The sequence below is a fragment of the Telmatherina bonti genome (assembly GCF_933228915.1).
Source record: "Telmatherina bonti genome assembly, chromosome: 18".
Taxonomy (NCBI): Eukaryota; Metazoa; Chordata; class Actinopteri; order Atheriniformes; family Telmatherinidae; genus Telmatherina; species Telmatherina bonti.
In genome coordinates, this window is record NC_136616.1 from 2,481,290 (window position 1) to 2,495,644 (window position 14,355).

General features: G+C 48.8%; 1 protein-coding gene across 16 annotated transcripts in view; it reads right to left on the minus strand.

Moving 5' to 3' along the window:
• Window positions 1–9,319: 9,319 nt before the first annotated feature.
• The window catches only part of ank2b (ankyrin 2b, neuronal), a 354,512-nt gene continuing 349,476 nt past the window's right edge, over window positions 9,320–14,355 (minus strand). For all 16 annotated transcript variants that reach the window (XM_079257624.1, XM_079257625.1, XM_079257630.1 and 13 more), the window contains one exon: window positions 9,320–10,884. In XM_079257624.1, coding sequence (XP_079113750.1) covers window positions 10,701–10,884 — 184 coding nt within the window. In that variant the 3' untranslated portion in view covers window positions 9,320–10,700. The remainder of the gene's footprint in view (window positions 10,885–14,355) is intronic.

The window sequence follows — 14,355 nt, forward strand, 5'->3', positions numbered from 1 at the left end:
GTCATTCCCACCACTTAGTACGAGTGTAGTGGACGTCATTCCCACCACTTAGTACGAGTGTAGTGGACGTCGTTCCCACCACTTAGTACGAGTGTAGTGGACGTCATTCCCACCACTTAGTAAGAGTGTAGTGGACGTCATTCCCACCACCGAGTACGGGTGTAGTGGACGTCGTTCCCATCACTGAGTACGAGTGTAGTGGACGTCGTTCCCACCACTGAGTACGAGTGTAGTGGACATCGTTCCCACCACTGAGTACGAGTGTAGTGGACGTCGTTCCCACCACTTAGTACGAGTGTAGTGGACGTCATTCCCACCACCGAGTACGGGTGTAGTGGGCTTCATTCCCACCAAGTACGAGTGTAGTGGACGTCATTCCCACCACTGAGTACGAGTGTAGTGGACATCGTTCCCACCACTGAGTACGAGTGTAGTGGGCGTCATTCCCACCAAGTATGAATGTAGTGGACGTCATTCCCACCACTTAGTACGAGTGTAGTGGACGTCATTCCCACCACTTAGTACGAGTGTCGAGGACGTCATTCCCACCACTTAGTACGAGTGTAGTGGACGTCGTTCCCACCACTGAGTACGAGTGTAGTGGACATCGTTCCCACCACTTAGTACGAGTGTAGTGGACGTCGTTCCCACCACTTAGTACGAGTGTAGTGGACGTCATTCCCACCACTTAGTACGAGTGTAGTGGACGTCATTCCCACCACTTAGTACGGGTGTAGTGGGCGTCATTCCCACCAAGTACGAGTGTAGTGGACGTCATTCCCACCACTGAGTACGAGTGTAGTGGACGTCGTTCCCACCACTGAGTACGAGTGTAGTGGATGTCGTTCCCACCACTGAGTACGAGTGTAGTGGACGTCGTTCCCACCACTGAGTATGAGTGTAGTGGACGTCATTCCCACCACTTAGTACGAGTGTAGTGGACGTCATTCCCACCACTTAGTACGAGTGTAGTGGACGTCATTCCCACCACCGAGTACGGGTGTAGTGGGCGTCATTCCCACCACTTAGTACGAGTGTAGTGGACGTCATTCCCACCACTTAGTACGAGTGTAGTGGACGTCATTCCCACCACTTAGTACGAGTGTCGTGGACGTCATTCCCACCACTTAGTACGAGTGTAGTGGACGTCGTTCCCACCACTGAGTACGAGTGTAGTGGACATCGTTCCCACCACTTAGTACGAGTGTAGTGGACGTCGTTCCCACCACTTAGTACGAGTGTAGTGGACGTCATTCCCACCACTTAGTACGAGTGTAGTGGACGTCATTCCCACCACCGATTACGGGTGTAGTGGGCGTCATTCCCACCAAGTACGAGTGTAGTGGACGTCGTTCCCACCACTGAGTATGAGTGAGTGGACGTCATTCCCACCACTTAGTACGAGTGTAGTGGACGTCATTCCCACCACTTAGTACGAGTGTAGTGGACGTCATTCCCACCACTTAGTACGAGTGTAGTGGACGTCATTCCCACCGAGTATGAGTGTAGTGGACGTCATTCCCACCACTTAGTACGAGTGTAGTGGACGTCATTCCCACCACTTAGTACGAGTGTAGTGGACGTCGTTCCCACCACTGAGTACGAGTGTAGTGGACGTCATTCCCACCACTTAGTAAGAGTGTAGTGGACGTCATTCCCACCACCGAGTACGGGTGTAGTGGACGTCGTTCCCACCACTGAGTACGAGTGTAGTGGACGTCGTTCCCACCACTGAGTACGAGTGTAGTGGACATCGTTCCCACCACTGAGTACGAGTGTAGTGGACGTCGTTCCCACCACTTAGTACGAGTGTAGTGGGCGTCATTCCCACCAAGTACGAGTGTAGTGGACGTCATTCCCACCACTGAGTACGAGTGTAGTGGACATCGTTCCCACCACTGAGTACGAGTGTAGTGGGCGTCATTCCCACCAAGTATGAATGTAGTGGACGTCATTCCCACCACTTAGTACGAGTGTAGTGGACGTCATTCCCACCACTTAGTACGAGTGTAGTGGACGTCGTTCCCACCACTGAGTACGAGTGTAGTGGACATCGTTCCCACCACTTAGTACGAGTGTAGTGGACGTCGTTCCCACCACTTAGTACGAGTGTAGTGGACGTCATTCCCACCACTTAGTACGAGTGTAGTGGACGTCATTCCCACCACTTAGTACGGGTGTAGTGGGCGTCATTCCCACCAAGTACGAGTGTAGTGGACGTCGTTCCCACCACTGAGTACGAGTGTAGTGGATGTCGTTCCCACCACTGAGTACGAGTGTAGTGGACGTCGTTCCCACCACTGAGTATGAGTGGCGTGGACGTCATTCCCACCACTTAGTACTAGTGTAGTGGACGTCATTCCCAACCACTTAGTACGAGTGTAGTGGACGTCATTCCCACCACCGAGTACGGGTGTAGTGGGCGTCATTCCCACCACTTAGTACGAGTGTAGTGGACGTCATTCCCACCACTTAGTACGAGTGTAGTGGACGTCATTCCCACCACTTAGTACGAGTGTCGTGGACGTCGTTCCCACCACTGAGTACGAGTGTAGTGGATGTCGTTCCCACCACTGAGTACGAGTGTAGTGGACGTCGTTCCCACCACTTAGTACGAGTGTAGTGGACGTCATTCCCACCACTGAGTATGAGTGTAGTGGACGTCATTCCCACCACTTAGTACGAGTGTAGTGGACGTCATTCCCACCACTGAGTACGGGTGTAGTGGGCGTCATTCCCACCACTTAGTACGAGTGTAGTGGACGTCATTCCCACCACTTAGTACGAGTGTAGTGGACGTTGTTCCCACCACTTAGTACGAGTGTAGTGGACGTCATTCCCACCACCGAGTACGGGTGTAGTGGACGTCGTTCCCACCACTGAGTACGAGTGTAGTGGACGTCGTTCCCACCACTGAGTACGAGTGTAGTGGACATCGTTCCCACCACTGAGTACGAGTGTAGTGGACGTCGTTCCCACCACTTAGTACGAGTGTAGTGGACGTCATTCCCACCACCGAGAACGGGTGTAGTGGGCGTCATTCCCACCAAGTACGAGTGTAGTGGACGTCATTCCCACCACTGAGTACGAGTGTAGTGGACATCGTTCCCACCACTGAGTACGAGTGTAGTGGGCGTCATTCCCACCAAGTATGAATGTAGTGGACGTCATTCCCACCACTTAGTACGAGTGTCGTGGACGTCATTCCCACCACTTAGTACGAGTGTAGTGGACGTCGTTCCCACCACTGAGTACGAGTGTAGTGGACATCGTTCCCACCACTTAGTACGAGTGTAGTGGACGTCGTTCCCACCACTTTGTACGAGTGTAGTGGACGTCATTCCCACCACTTAGTACGAGTGTAGTGGACGTCATTCCCACCACTTAGTACGGGTGTAGTGGGCGTCATTCCCACCAAGTACGAGTGTAGTGGACGTCGTTCCCACCACTGAGTACGAGTGTAGTGGATGTCGTTCCCACCACTGAGTACGAGTGTAGTGGACGTCGTTCCCACCACTGAGTATGAGTGTAGTGGACGTCATTCCCACCACTTAGTACGAGTGTAGTGGACGTCATTCCCAACCACTTAGTACGAGTGTAGTGGACGTCATTCCCAACCACTTAGTACGAGTGTAGTGGACGTCATTCCCACCACTTAGTACGAGTGTAGTGGACGTCATTCCCACCACTTAGTACGAGTGTAGTGGACGTCATTCCCACCGAGTATGAGTGTAGTGGACGTCATTCCCACCACTTAGTACGAGTGTAGTGGACGTCATTCCCACCACTTAGTACGAGTGTAGTGGACGTCGTTCCCACCACTTAGTACGAGTGTAGTGGACGTCATTCCCACCACTTAGTAAGAGTGTAGTGGACGTCATTCCCACCACCGAGTACGGGTGTAGTGGACGTCGTTCCCACCACTTAGTACGAGTGTAGTGGACGTCATTCCCACCACTTAGTAAGAGTGTAGTGGACGTCATTCCCACCACCGAGTACGGGTGTAGTGGACGTCGTTCCCATCACTGAGTACGAGTGTAGTGGACGTCGTTCCCACCACTGAGTACGAGTGTAGTGGACATCGTTCCCACCACTGAGTACGAGTGTAGTGGACGTCGTTCCCACCACTTAGTACGAGTGTAGTGGACGTCATTCCCACCACCGAGTACGGGTGTAGTGGGCTTCATTCCCACCAAGTACGAGTGTAGTGGACGTCATTCCCACCACTGAGTACGAGTGTAGTGGACATCGTTCCCACCACTGAGTACGAGTGTAGTGGGCGTCATTCCCACCAAGTATGAATGTAGTGGACGTCATTCCCACCACTTAGTACGAGTGTAGTGGACGTCATTCCCACCACTTAGTACGAGTGTCGAGGACGTCATTCCCACCACTTAGTACGAGTGTAGTGGACGTCGTTCCCACCACTGAGTACGAGTGTAGTGGACATCGTTCCCACCACTTAGTACGAGTGTAGTGGACGTCGTTCCCACCACTTAGTACGAGTGTAGTGGACGTCATTCCCACCACTTAGTACGAGTGTAGTGGACGTCATTCCCACCACTTAGTACGGGTGTAGTGGGCGTCATTCCCACCAAGTACGAGTGTAGTGGACGTCATTCCCACCACTGAGTACGAGTGTAGTGGACGTCGTTCCCACCACTGAGTACGAGTGTAGTGGATGTCGTTCCCACCACTGAGTACGAGTGTAGTGGACGTCGTTCCCACCACTGAGTATGAGTGTAGTGGACGTCATTCCCACCACTTAGTACGAGTGTAGTGGACGTCATTCCCACCACTTAGTACGAGTGTAGTGGACGTCATTCCCACCACCGAGTACGGGTGTAGTGGGCGTCATTCCCACCACTTAGTACGAGTGTAGTGGACGTCATTCCCACCACTTAGTACGAGTGTAGTGGACGTCATTCCCACCACTTAGTACGAGTGTCGTGGACGTCATTCCCACCACTTAGTACGAGTGTAGTGGACGTCGTTCCCACCACTGAGTACGAGTGTAGTGGACATCGTTCCCACCACTTAGTACGAGTGTAGTGGACGTCGTTCCCACCACTTAGTACGAGTGTAGTGGACGTCATTCCCACCACTTAGTACGAGTGTAGTGGACGTCATTCCCACCACCGATTACGGGTGTAGTGGGCGTCATTCCCACCAAGTACGAGTGTAGTGGACGTCGTTCCCACCACTGAGTATGAGTGAGTGGACGTCATTCCCACCACTTAGTACGAGTGTAGTGGACGTCATTCCCACCACTTAGTACGAGTGTAGTGGACGTCATTCCCACCACTTAGTACGAGTGTAGTGGACGTCATTCCCACCGAGTATGAGTGTAGTGGACGTCATTCCCACCACTTAGTACGAGTGTAGTGGACGTCATTCCCACCACTTAGTACGAGTGTAGTGGACGTCGTTCCCACCACTTAGTACGAGTGTAGTGGACGTCATTCCCACCACTTAGTAAGAGTGTAGTGGACGTCATTCCCACCACCGAGTACGGGTGTAGTGGACGTCGTTCCCACCACTGAGTACGAGTGTAGTGGACGTCGTTCCCACCACTGAGTACGAGTGTAGTGGACATCGTTCCCACCACTGAGTACGAGTGTAGTGGACGTCGTTCCCACCACTTAGTACGAGTGTAGTGGGCGTCATTCCCACCAAGTACGAGTGTAGTGGACGTCATTCCCACCACTGAGTACGAGTGTAGTGGACATCGTTCCCACCACTGAGTACGAGTGTAGTGGGCGTCATTCCCACCAAGTATGAATGTAGTGGACGTCATTCCCACCACTTAGTACGAGTGTAGTGGACGTCATTCCCACCACTTAGTACGAGTGTAGTGGACGTCGTTCCCACCACTGAGTACGAGTGTAGTGGACATCGTTCCCACCACTTAGTACGAGTGTAGTGGACGTCGTTCCCACCACTTAGTACGAGTGTAGTGGACGTCATTCCCACCACTTAGTACGAGTGTAGTGGACGTCATTCCCACCACTTAGTACGGGTGTAGTGGGCGTCATTCCCACCAAGTACGAGTGTAGTGGACGTCGTTCCCACCACTGAGTACGAGTGTAGTGGATGTCGTTCCCACCACTGAGTACGAGTGTAGTGGACGTCGTTCCCACCACTGAGTATGAGTGGCGTGGACGTCATTCCCACCACTTAGTACTAGTGTAGTGGACGTCATTCCCAACCACTTAGTACGAGTGTAGTGGACGTCATTCCCACCACCGAGTACGGGTGTAGTGGGCGTCATTCCCACCACTTAGTACGAGTGTAGTGGACGTCATTCCCACCACTTAGTACGAGTGTAGTGGACGTCATTCCCACCACTTAGTACGAGTGTCGTGGACGTCGTTCCCACCACTGAGTACGAGTGTAGTGGATGTCGTTCCCACCACTGAGTACGAGTGTAGTGGACGTCGTTCCCACCACTTAGTACGAGTGTAGTGGACGTCATTCCCACCACTGAGTATGAGTGTAGTGGACGTCATTCCCACCACTTAGTACGAGTGTAGTGGACGTCATTCCCACCACTGAGTACGGGTGTAGTGGGCGTCATTCCCACCACTTAGTACGAGTGTAGTGGACGTCATTCCCACCACTTAGTACGAGTGTAGTGGACGTTGTTCCCACCACTTAGTACGAGTGTAGTGGACGTCATTCCCACCACCGAGTACGGGTGTAGTGGACGTCGTTCCCACCACTGAGTACGAGTGTAGTGGACATCGTTCCCACCACTGAGTACGAGTGTAGTGGACGTCGTTCCCACCACTTAGTACGAGTGTAGTGGACGTCATTCCCACCACCGAGAACGGGTGTAGTGGGCGTCATTCCCACCAAGTACGAGTGTAGTGGACGTCATTCCCACCACTGAGTACGAGTGTAGTGGACATCGTTCCCACCACTGAGTACGAGTGTAGTGGGCGTCATTCCCACCAAGTATGAATGTAGTGGACGTCATTCCCACCACTTAGTACGAGTGTCGTGGACGTCATTCCCACCACTTAGTACGAGTGTAGTGGACGTCGTTCCCACCACTGAGTACGAGTGTAGTGGACATCGTTCCCACCACTTAGTACGAGTGTAGTGGACGTCGTTCCCACCACTTAGTACGAGTGTAGTGGACGTCATTCCCACCACTTAGTACGAGTGTAGTGGACGTCATTCCCACCACTTAGTACGGGTGTAGTGGGCGTCATTCCCACCAAGTACGAGTGTAGTGGACGTCGTTCCCACCACTGAGTACGAGTGTAGTGGATGTCGTTCCCACCACTGAGTACGAGTGTAGTGGACGTCGTTCCCACCACTGAGTATGAGTGTAGTGGACGTCATTCCCACCACTTAGTACGAGTGTAGTGGACGTCATTCCCAACCACTTAGTACGAGTGTAGTGGACGTCATTCCCACCACCGAGTACGGGTGTAGTGGGCGTCATTCCCACCACTTAGTACGAGTGTAGTGGACGTCATTCCCACCACTTAGTACGAGTGTAGTGGACGTCATTCCCACCACTTAGTACGAGTGTAGTGGACGTCATTCCCAACCACTTAGTACGAGTGTAGTGGACGTCATTCCCACCACCGAGTACGGGTGTAGTGGGCGTCATTCCCACCACTTAGTACGAGTGTAGTGGGCATCATTCCCACCACTTAGTACGAGTGTAGTGGACGTCATTCCCACCACTTAGTACGAGTGTCGTGGACGTCATTCCCACCACTTAGTACGAGTGTAGTGGACGTCGTTCCCACCACTGAGTACGAGTGTAGTGGATGTCGTTCCCACCACTGAGTACGAGTGTGGTGGACGTTGTTCCCACCACTTAGTACGAGTGTAGTGGACGTCATTCCCACCACTGAGTACGAGTGTAGTGGACGTCATTCCCACCACTGAGTACGAGTGTAGTGGACGTTGTTCCCACCACTTAGTACGAGTGTAGTGGACGTCATTCCCACCACCGAGTACGGGTGTAGTGGGCGTCATTCCCACCACTTAGTACGAGTGTAGTGGACGTCATTCCCACCACTTAGTACGAGTGTAGTGGACGTCATTCCCACCACTTAGTACGAGTGTAGTGGACGTCATTCCCACCACCGAGTACGGGTGTAGTGGGCGTCATTCCCACCACTTAGTACGAGTGTAGTGGACGTCATTCCCACCACTTAGTACGAGTGTAGTGGACGTCATTCCCACCACTGAGTACGGGTGTAGTGGGCGTCATTCCCACCACTTAGTACGGGTGTAGTGGACGTCGTTCCCACCACTGAGTACGAGTGTAGTGGATGTCGTTCCCACCACTGAGTACGAGTGTAATGGACGTTGTTCCCACCACTTAGTACGAGTGTAGTGGACGTCATTCCCACCACTGAGTATGAGTGTAGTGGACGTCATTCCCACCACTTAGTACGGGTGTAGTGGACGTCATTCCCACCACTTAGTACGAGTGTCGTGGACGTCATTCCCACCACTTAGTACGAGTGTAGTGGACGTCATTCCCACCACTTAGTACGAGTGTAGTGGGCGTCATTCCCACCAAGTACGAGTGTAGTGGACGTCGTTCCCACCACTGAGTACGAGTGTAGTGGATGTCGTTCCCACCACTTAGTACGAGTGTAGTGGACGTCGTTCCCACCACTTAGTACGAGTGTAGTGGACGTCGTTCCCACCACTTAGTACGAGTGTAGTGGATGTCGTTCCCACCACTGAGTACGAGTGTAGTGGACGTCGTTCCCACCACTGAGTACGAGTGTAGTGGATGTCGTTCCCACCACTGAGTACGAGTGTAGTGGATGTCGTTCCCACCACTGAGTACGAGTGTAGTGGATGTCGTTCCCACCACTGAGTACGAGTGTAGTGGACGTCGTTCCCACCACTTAGTACGAGTGTAGTGGACGTCGTTCCCACCACTGAGTATGAGTGTAGTGGGCGTCATTCCCACCACTTAGTACGAGTGTAGTGGACGTCATTCCCACCATATCTGGAACGAGTTTAAATGGGCGAAGAGAAATGAACTGTGTAACGAACAACGGAAGACTGCATTTTAACTGTCACACTTCCTTTCTTTCAGGTGAGACATCCATGTTGTCCAGCAATCAGCTGACCAGGCACCACCTACCACATAACTAAAACTTCTAAAGCAATCCCTGCCCTTGTGCACTGGAGCTTCGCCCACCCTTAGAGTGTTGTTTAGCCGTCTTCACACACCTGCTTGTTTTACTGGTAACACCCGATTTACCAGTCTGGGAAGGAAAACAATCACGCCGTCAGCTGATACTGAAGAATGACATCACTTCCTGTTTGACACACGTACAGTTTTATTGTTCTGCAGCTGCTATGCCTCGTCAGCGTTTCAGGTAATAATTTAATAAAGTCATACATGCCGCATAGATATTTGCACTGTTGTGTGTATACATTGTCAGCATGGAAACAAGATGGTGGAAGCGCAACATGTCACACATCCTGACACGTCGGTGAACAGCAAACACCCTGCTTTCAGATCAGCAGAACACACACGTCTATGAGGAAAACATTCCTTTTATTTGTACATTTACTTCAGAACACACACACACACGGCTTTAAATAAATAGACGTGACAGTGGAAGTCAGCGGATGTCATCTTCTGCTTGGATCTGAAGGTGATTTACGATGATCAGAAGGTTAAATGAACAACTGGAGGTGGTCTGGCGTCTTCTTAGTGTCAACCAGCCCAACACGACCATCACCATTACAACCTTCAATAAATGTAGATGAGTCAGCGAAAGAAAACCCTTCCAGCTGATCCCAGGCGTTCCCAGACCAGACGGGAGACGCTGTCTCGCCAGCGTGTCCTGGGTCTTCCTCGGGGTCTCCTCCTGGTGGGACGCCTGGACCACATGACCAGGGAGATGTCCAGGAGGCATTCTGGGCAGATGTCTGCTCCTCCACATCTGGATGTGGAGGAGCAGCAGTTCTACTCTGACCTCCTCCAAGACGACAAACGTCTGTCCAGACGTCCCTTAACTTGATGAGACGAGATTACTCAGGACTGGTTTTACTGGACTGGTTGACACCAAGAAGCCAGACGGCTCCTTCAGAAGGTTATGTGAGGTGAAGCTGACATCAGGGCAGGTGTGTGTGTGGTGGGTGGCGGGAAGTGCTCAGTCTCCACGGAAATGTTCCTTATCACTACTTTGTTTTTCATAAACACTGTACACACTGAGGTGGCAGCTGCAGGAGAACACACGACACACGTGGAGGAAAAAATCTGGACGATGCGTCATGAGGACGGGTCTGGAGTTGCGATGAAGGTCCCCGCCCCCAAAGGGTTACATTAATCTCATGGGTACGGGGGCCGTTCTCCAGCTAAATGGTTGGGTCTACAGCAGGTTTATGAAATGCTTTCATTTCTCCAAGTCTTCCTTCTGTCGGATGTACAAAAGTTTACAAGAGTTTGCCGTATCTGGGAGGAGGTCCGTGTGGGCGGCGAATGTCCACTCCGTCCCCTGAACCGCTTTGAATCTTCATCACGCCACAGCAGCTGAAGGGTGGAAATAAAACGGAGCGGGAACACCAGCATGAATGACCCGGAAGCAGGACGGGGGCTTTCTTTGGTCACAGTCAGAGCAACAAGGAAAAGGTCAAGCACAAACTTCCATTTTCCACAAAACAAGGAAGCAAACAGAGGATGTAGGGAAACAGCTGCTCAGTCAGTCCTCTTCATCCTCCTCCTCTTCCTCACAGTACTGCTGGAGCAGTCGGTGCAGGTGCTGCTGCAGGGCGTCGGGCTGCAGGGCGTCTGGGGTGTCGTCCAGGCGCTCCAGGTGCACATGCTTCCCCTGGGCGTCCCTCACCACCGTCCTCTTCTGGGTCCGAGAATTACGCATCTGACTTCTGCAGGAAGGAAAAAGAAAGGAGTCAGTCACCCGGATCGTCAGACCCGGACCGCCAGACCCTGGACCGCCACATCAGTTCTGCTGAACAGAACGACAAGCTGGGACATCACAGCCGGATCAAAGTCCAGGAAACCCTCCTCATTCCCAGTCTGAAACCAGTTCAGATGTTTGGGAGCCACGGGGTGTGAAGTTAGTTTTGGTCAGAGATCAGCATCACACAGTTGTTTGAATTTTCACATAACGATACGATTAATCGAGATATTCACAAAAATCATGCGATTAATCAGGATGAAGAATATTAATCGTTACGTGGTAATAATGATGCAATCCAAATAAAAGTAGTTGGATGGAGTTTATTTTATTGTATTATTTAAGCTTTTGTCACAGTTTATATAATCACTCATTTAAATGTTTTTCTCCTGATTTAGTTCCATAGTATCTTCCTGCAGTTTCATTGTTTAGTCATTGTCCAAGTTTTTATCATAAGTGTCTGGATGGATGGATGGATGTTTCTACTTCCGGACTCTGTTTCTACTTCCAGACTTTGTTTCTACTTCCAGACTTTGTTTCTACTGCCGGACTTTGTTTCTAGTTCCTGACTTTATTTCTACTTCCAGATTTTGTTTCTACTTCCAGACTCTATTTCTACTTCCAGACTTTGTTTCTACTTCCAGACTTTGTTTCTATTTCCAGACTTTATTTCTACTTCCAGATTTTGTTTCTACTTCCAGACTTTATTTCTACTTCCGGACTTTGTTTCTACTTCCGGACTTTGGTTTACTTCCTGACTTTGTTTCTACTTCCGGACTTTGTTTCTACTTCCGGACTTTGTTTCTACTTCCGGACTCTGTTTCTAATTCCGGACTTTGTTTCTACTTCCAGACTTTGTTTTTTCTTCTGGACTTTGTTTTACTTCCTGACTTTGTTTCTACTTCCAGACTTTATTTCTACTGCCGGACTTTGTTTCTACTGCCGGACTTTGTTTCTACTTCCGGACTCTGTTTCTACTTCCGGACTTTGGTTTACTTCCTGACTTTGTTTCTACTTTCGGACTTTGTTTCTACTTCCGGACTTTGTTTCTACTTCCGGACTTTGTTTCTACTTCCGGACTTTGTTTCTACTTCCAGACTTTATTTCTACTGCCGGATTTGTTTCTACTGCCGGACTTTGTTTCTACCGCGGACTTTGTTTCTACTGCCGGACTTTGTTTCTAGTTCCTGACTTTATTTCTACTTCCAGATTTTGTTTCTACTTCCAGACTTTAGTTCTACTTCCAGACTTTGTTTCTACTTCCAGACTTTGTTTCTATTTCCAGACTTTATTTCTACTTCCAGATTTTGTTTCTACTTCCAGACTTTATTTCTACTTCCGGACTTTGTTTCTACTTCCGGACTTTGGTTTACTTCCTGACTTTGTTTCTACTTCCAGACTCTGTTTCTACTTCCAGACTTTGTTTTACTTCCTGACTTTGTTTCTACTTCCGGACTTTATTTCTACTTCCAGATTTTGTTTCTACTGCCTGACTTTGTTTCTACTTCCGGACTTTGTTTCTACTGCCGGACTTTGTTTCTAGTTCCTGACTTTATTTCTACTTCCAGATTTTGTTTCTACTTCCAGACTTTAGTTCTACTTCCAGACTTTGTTTCTACTTCCAGACTTTGTTTCTATTTCCAGACTTTATTTCTACTTCCAGATTTTGTTTCTACTTCCAGACTTTATTTCTACTTCCGGACTTTGTTTCTACTTCCGGACTTTGGTTTACTTCCTGACTTTGTTTCTACTTCCAGATTTTGTTTCTACTTCCAGACTTTATTTCTACTTCCGGACTTTGTTTCTACTTCCGGACTTTGGTTTACTTCCTGACTTTGTTTCTACTTCCAGACTCTGTTTCTACTTCCAGACTTTGTTTTACTTCCTGACTTTGTTTCTACTTCCGGACTTTGGTTTACTTCCTGACTTTGTTTCTACTTCCAGACTCTGTTTCTACTTCCAGACTTTGTTTTACTTCCTGACTTTGTTTCTACTTCCGGACTTTATTTCTACTTCCAGATTTTGTTTCTACTGCCTGACTTTGTTTCTACTTCCAGATTTTGTTTCTACTGTCGGACTTTATTTCTACTTCCTGACTTTATTTCTACTTCCAGACTTTGTTTCTACTTCCAGACTTTATTTCTACTTCCAGACTTTTTTTCTACTGCCGGACTCTGTTGCTACTTCCGGACTCTTATTCTACTTCCGGACTCTGTTTCTATTACCGGACTTTGTTTCTACTTCCAAACTTTGTTTCTACTGCCGGACTTTGTTTCTACTTCCGGACTCTGTTTCTAATTCCGGACTTTGTTTCTACTTCCTGACTTTTTTACTACTTCCGGACTTTGTTTCTACTTCCTGACTTTGTTTCCACTTCCAGACTCTGTTTCTACTTCCAGACTTTGTTTTACTTCCTGACTTTGTTTCTTTTCCTGACATTGTTTCGACTTCTGGACTCTGTTTCTACTTCCGGACTCCGTTTCTACTTCCTGACTTTGTTTGTACTTCCAGACTTTGTTTCCACTTCCAGACTTTATTTCTACTTCCAGATTTTGTTTCTACTGTCTGACTTTGTTTCTACTTCCAGATTTTGTTTCTACTGTCGGACTTTATTTCTACTTCCAGACTTTGTTTCTACTGCCGGACTTTATTTCTTCTTCCAGACTTTATTTCTACTTCCAGACTTTGTTTCTACTCCCAGACTTTATTTCTACTTCCAGACTTTGTTTCTACTGCCTGACTTTGTTTCTACTGCCTGACTTTGTTTCTACTTCGGGACTCTGTTTCTACTTCCAGACTTTGTTTCTACTTTCAGACTTTATTTCTACTTCCAGACTTTATTTCTTCTTCCAGACTTTGTTTCTACTTCCAGATTTTGTTTCTACTTCCAGACTTTATTTCTACTTCCAGACTTTGTTTCTACTGCCTGACTTTGTTTCTACTTCGGGACTCTGTTTCTACTTCCAGACTTTGTTTCTACTTCGGGACTCTGTTTCTACTTCCAGACTTTGTTTGTACTTCCTGACTTTATTTCTACTTCCAGACTTTTTTTTTCTACTTCCAGACTTTGTTTCTACTTTCGGACTTTGTTTCTACTTCCAGACTTTGTTTCTACTTCCAGATTTTGTTTCTACTGCCGGACTTTGTTTCTACTTCCAGACTTTATTTCTAATTCCAGATTTTGTTTCTACTTCGAAACTTTGTTTCTACTGCCGGACTTTGTTTCTACTTCCAGACTTTATTTCTAATTCCAGATTTTGTTTCTACTTCCAAACTTTGTTTCTACTGCCGGACTTTGTTTCTACTTCCAGACTTTGTTTCTACTTCCTGACTTTATTTCTACTTCCAGACTTTGTTTCTACTTCCAGACTTTGTTTCTAGTTCTGGACTCTGTTTCTACTTCCAGACTTTGTTTCTACTTTCAGACTTTGTTTCTACT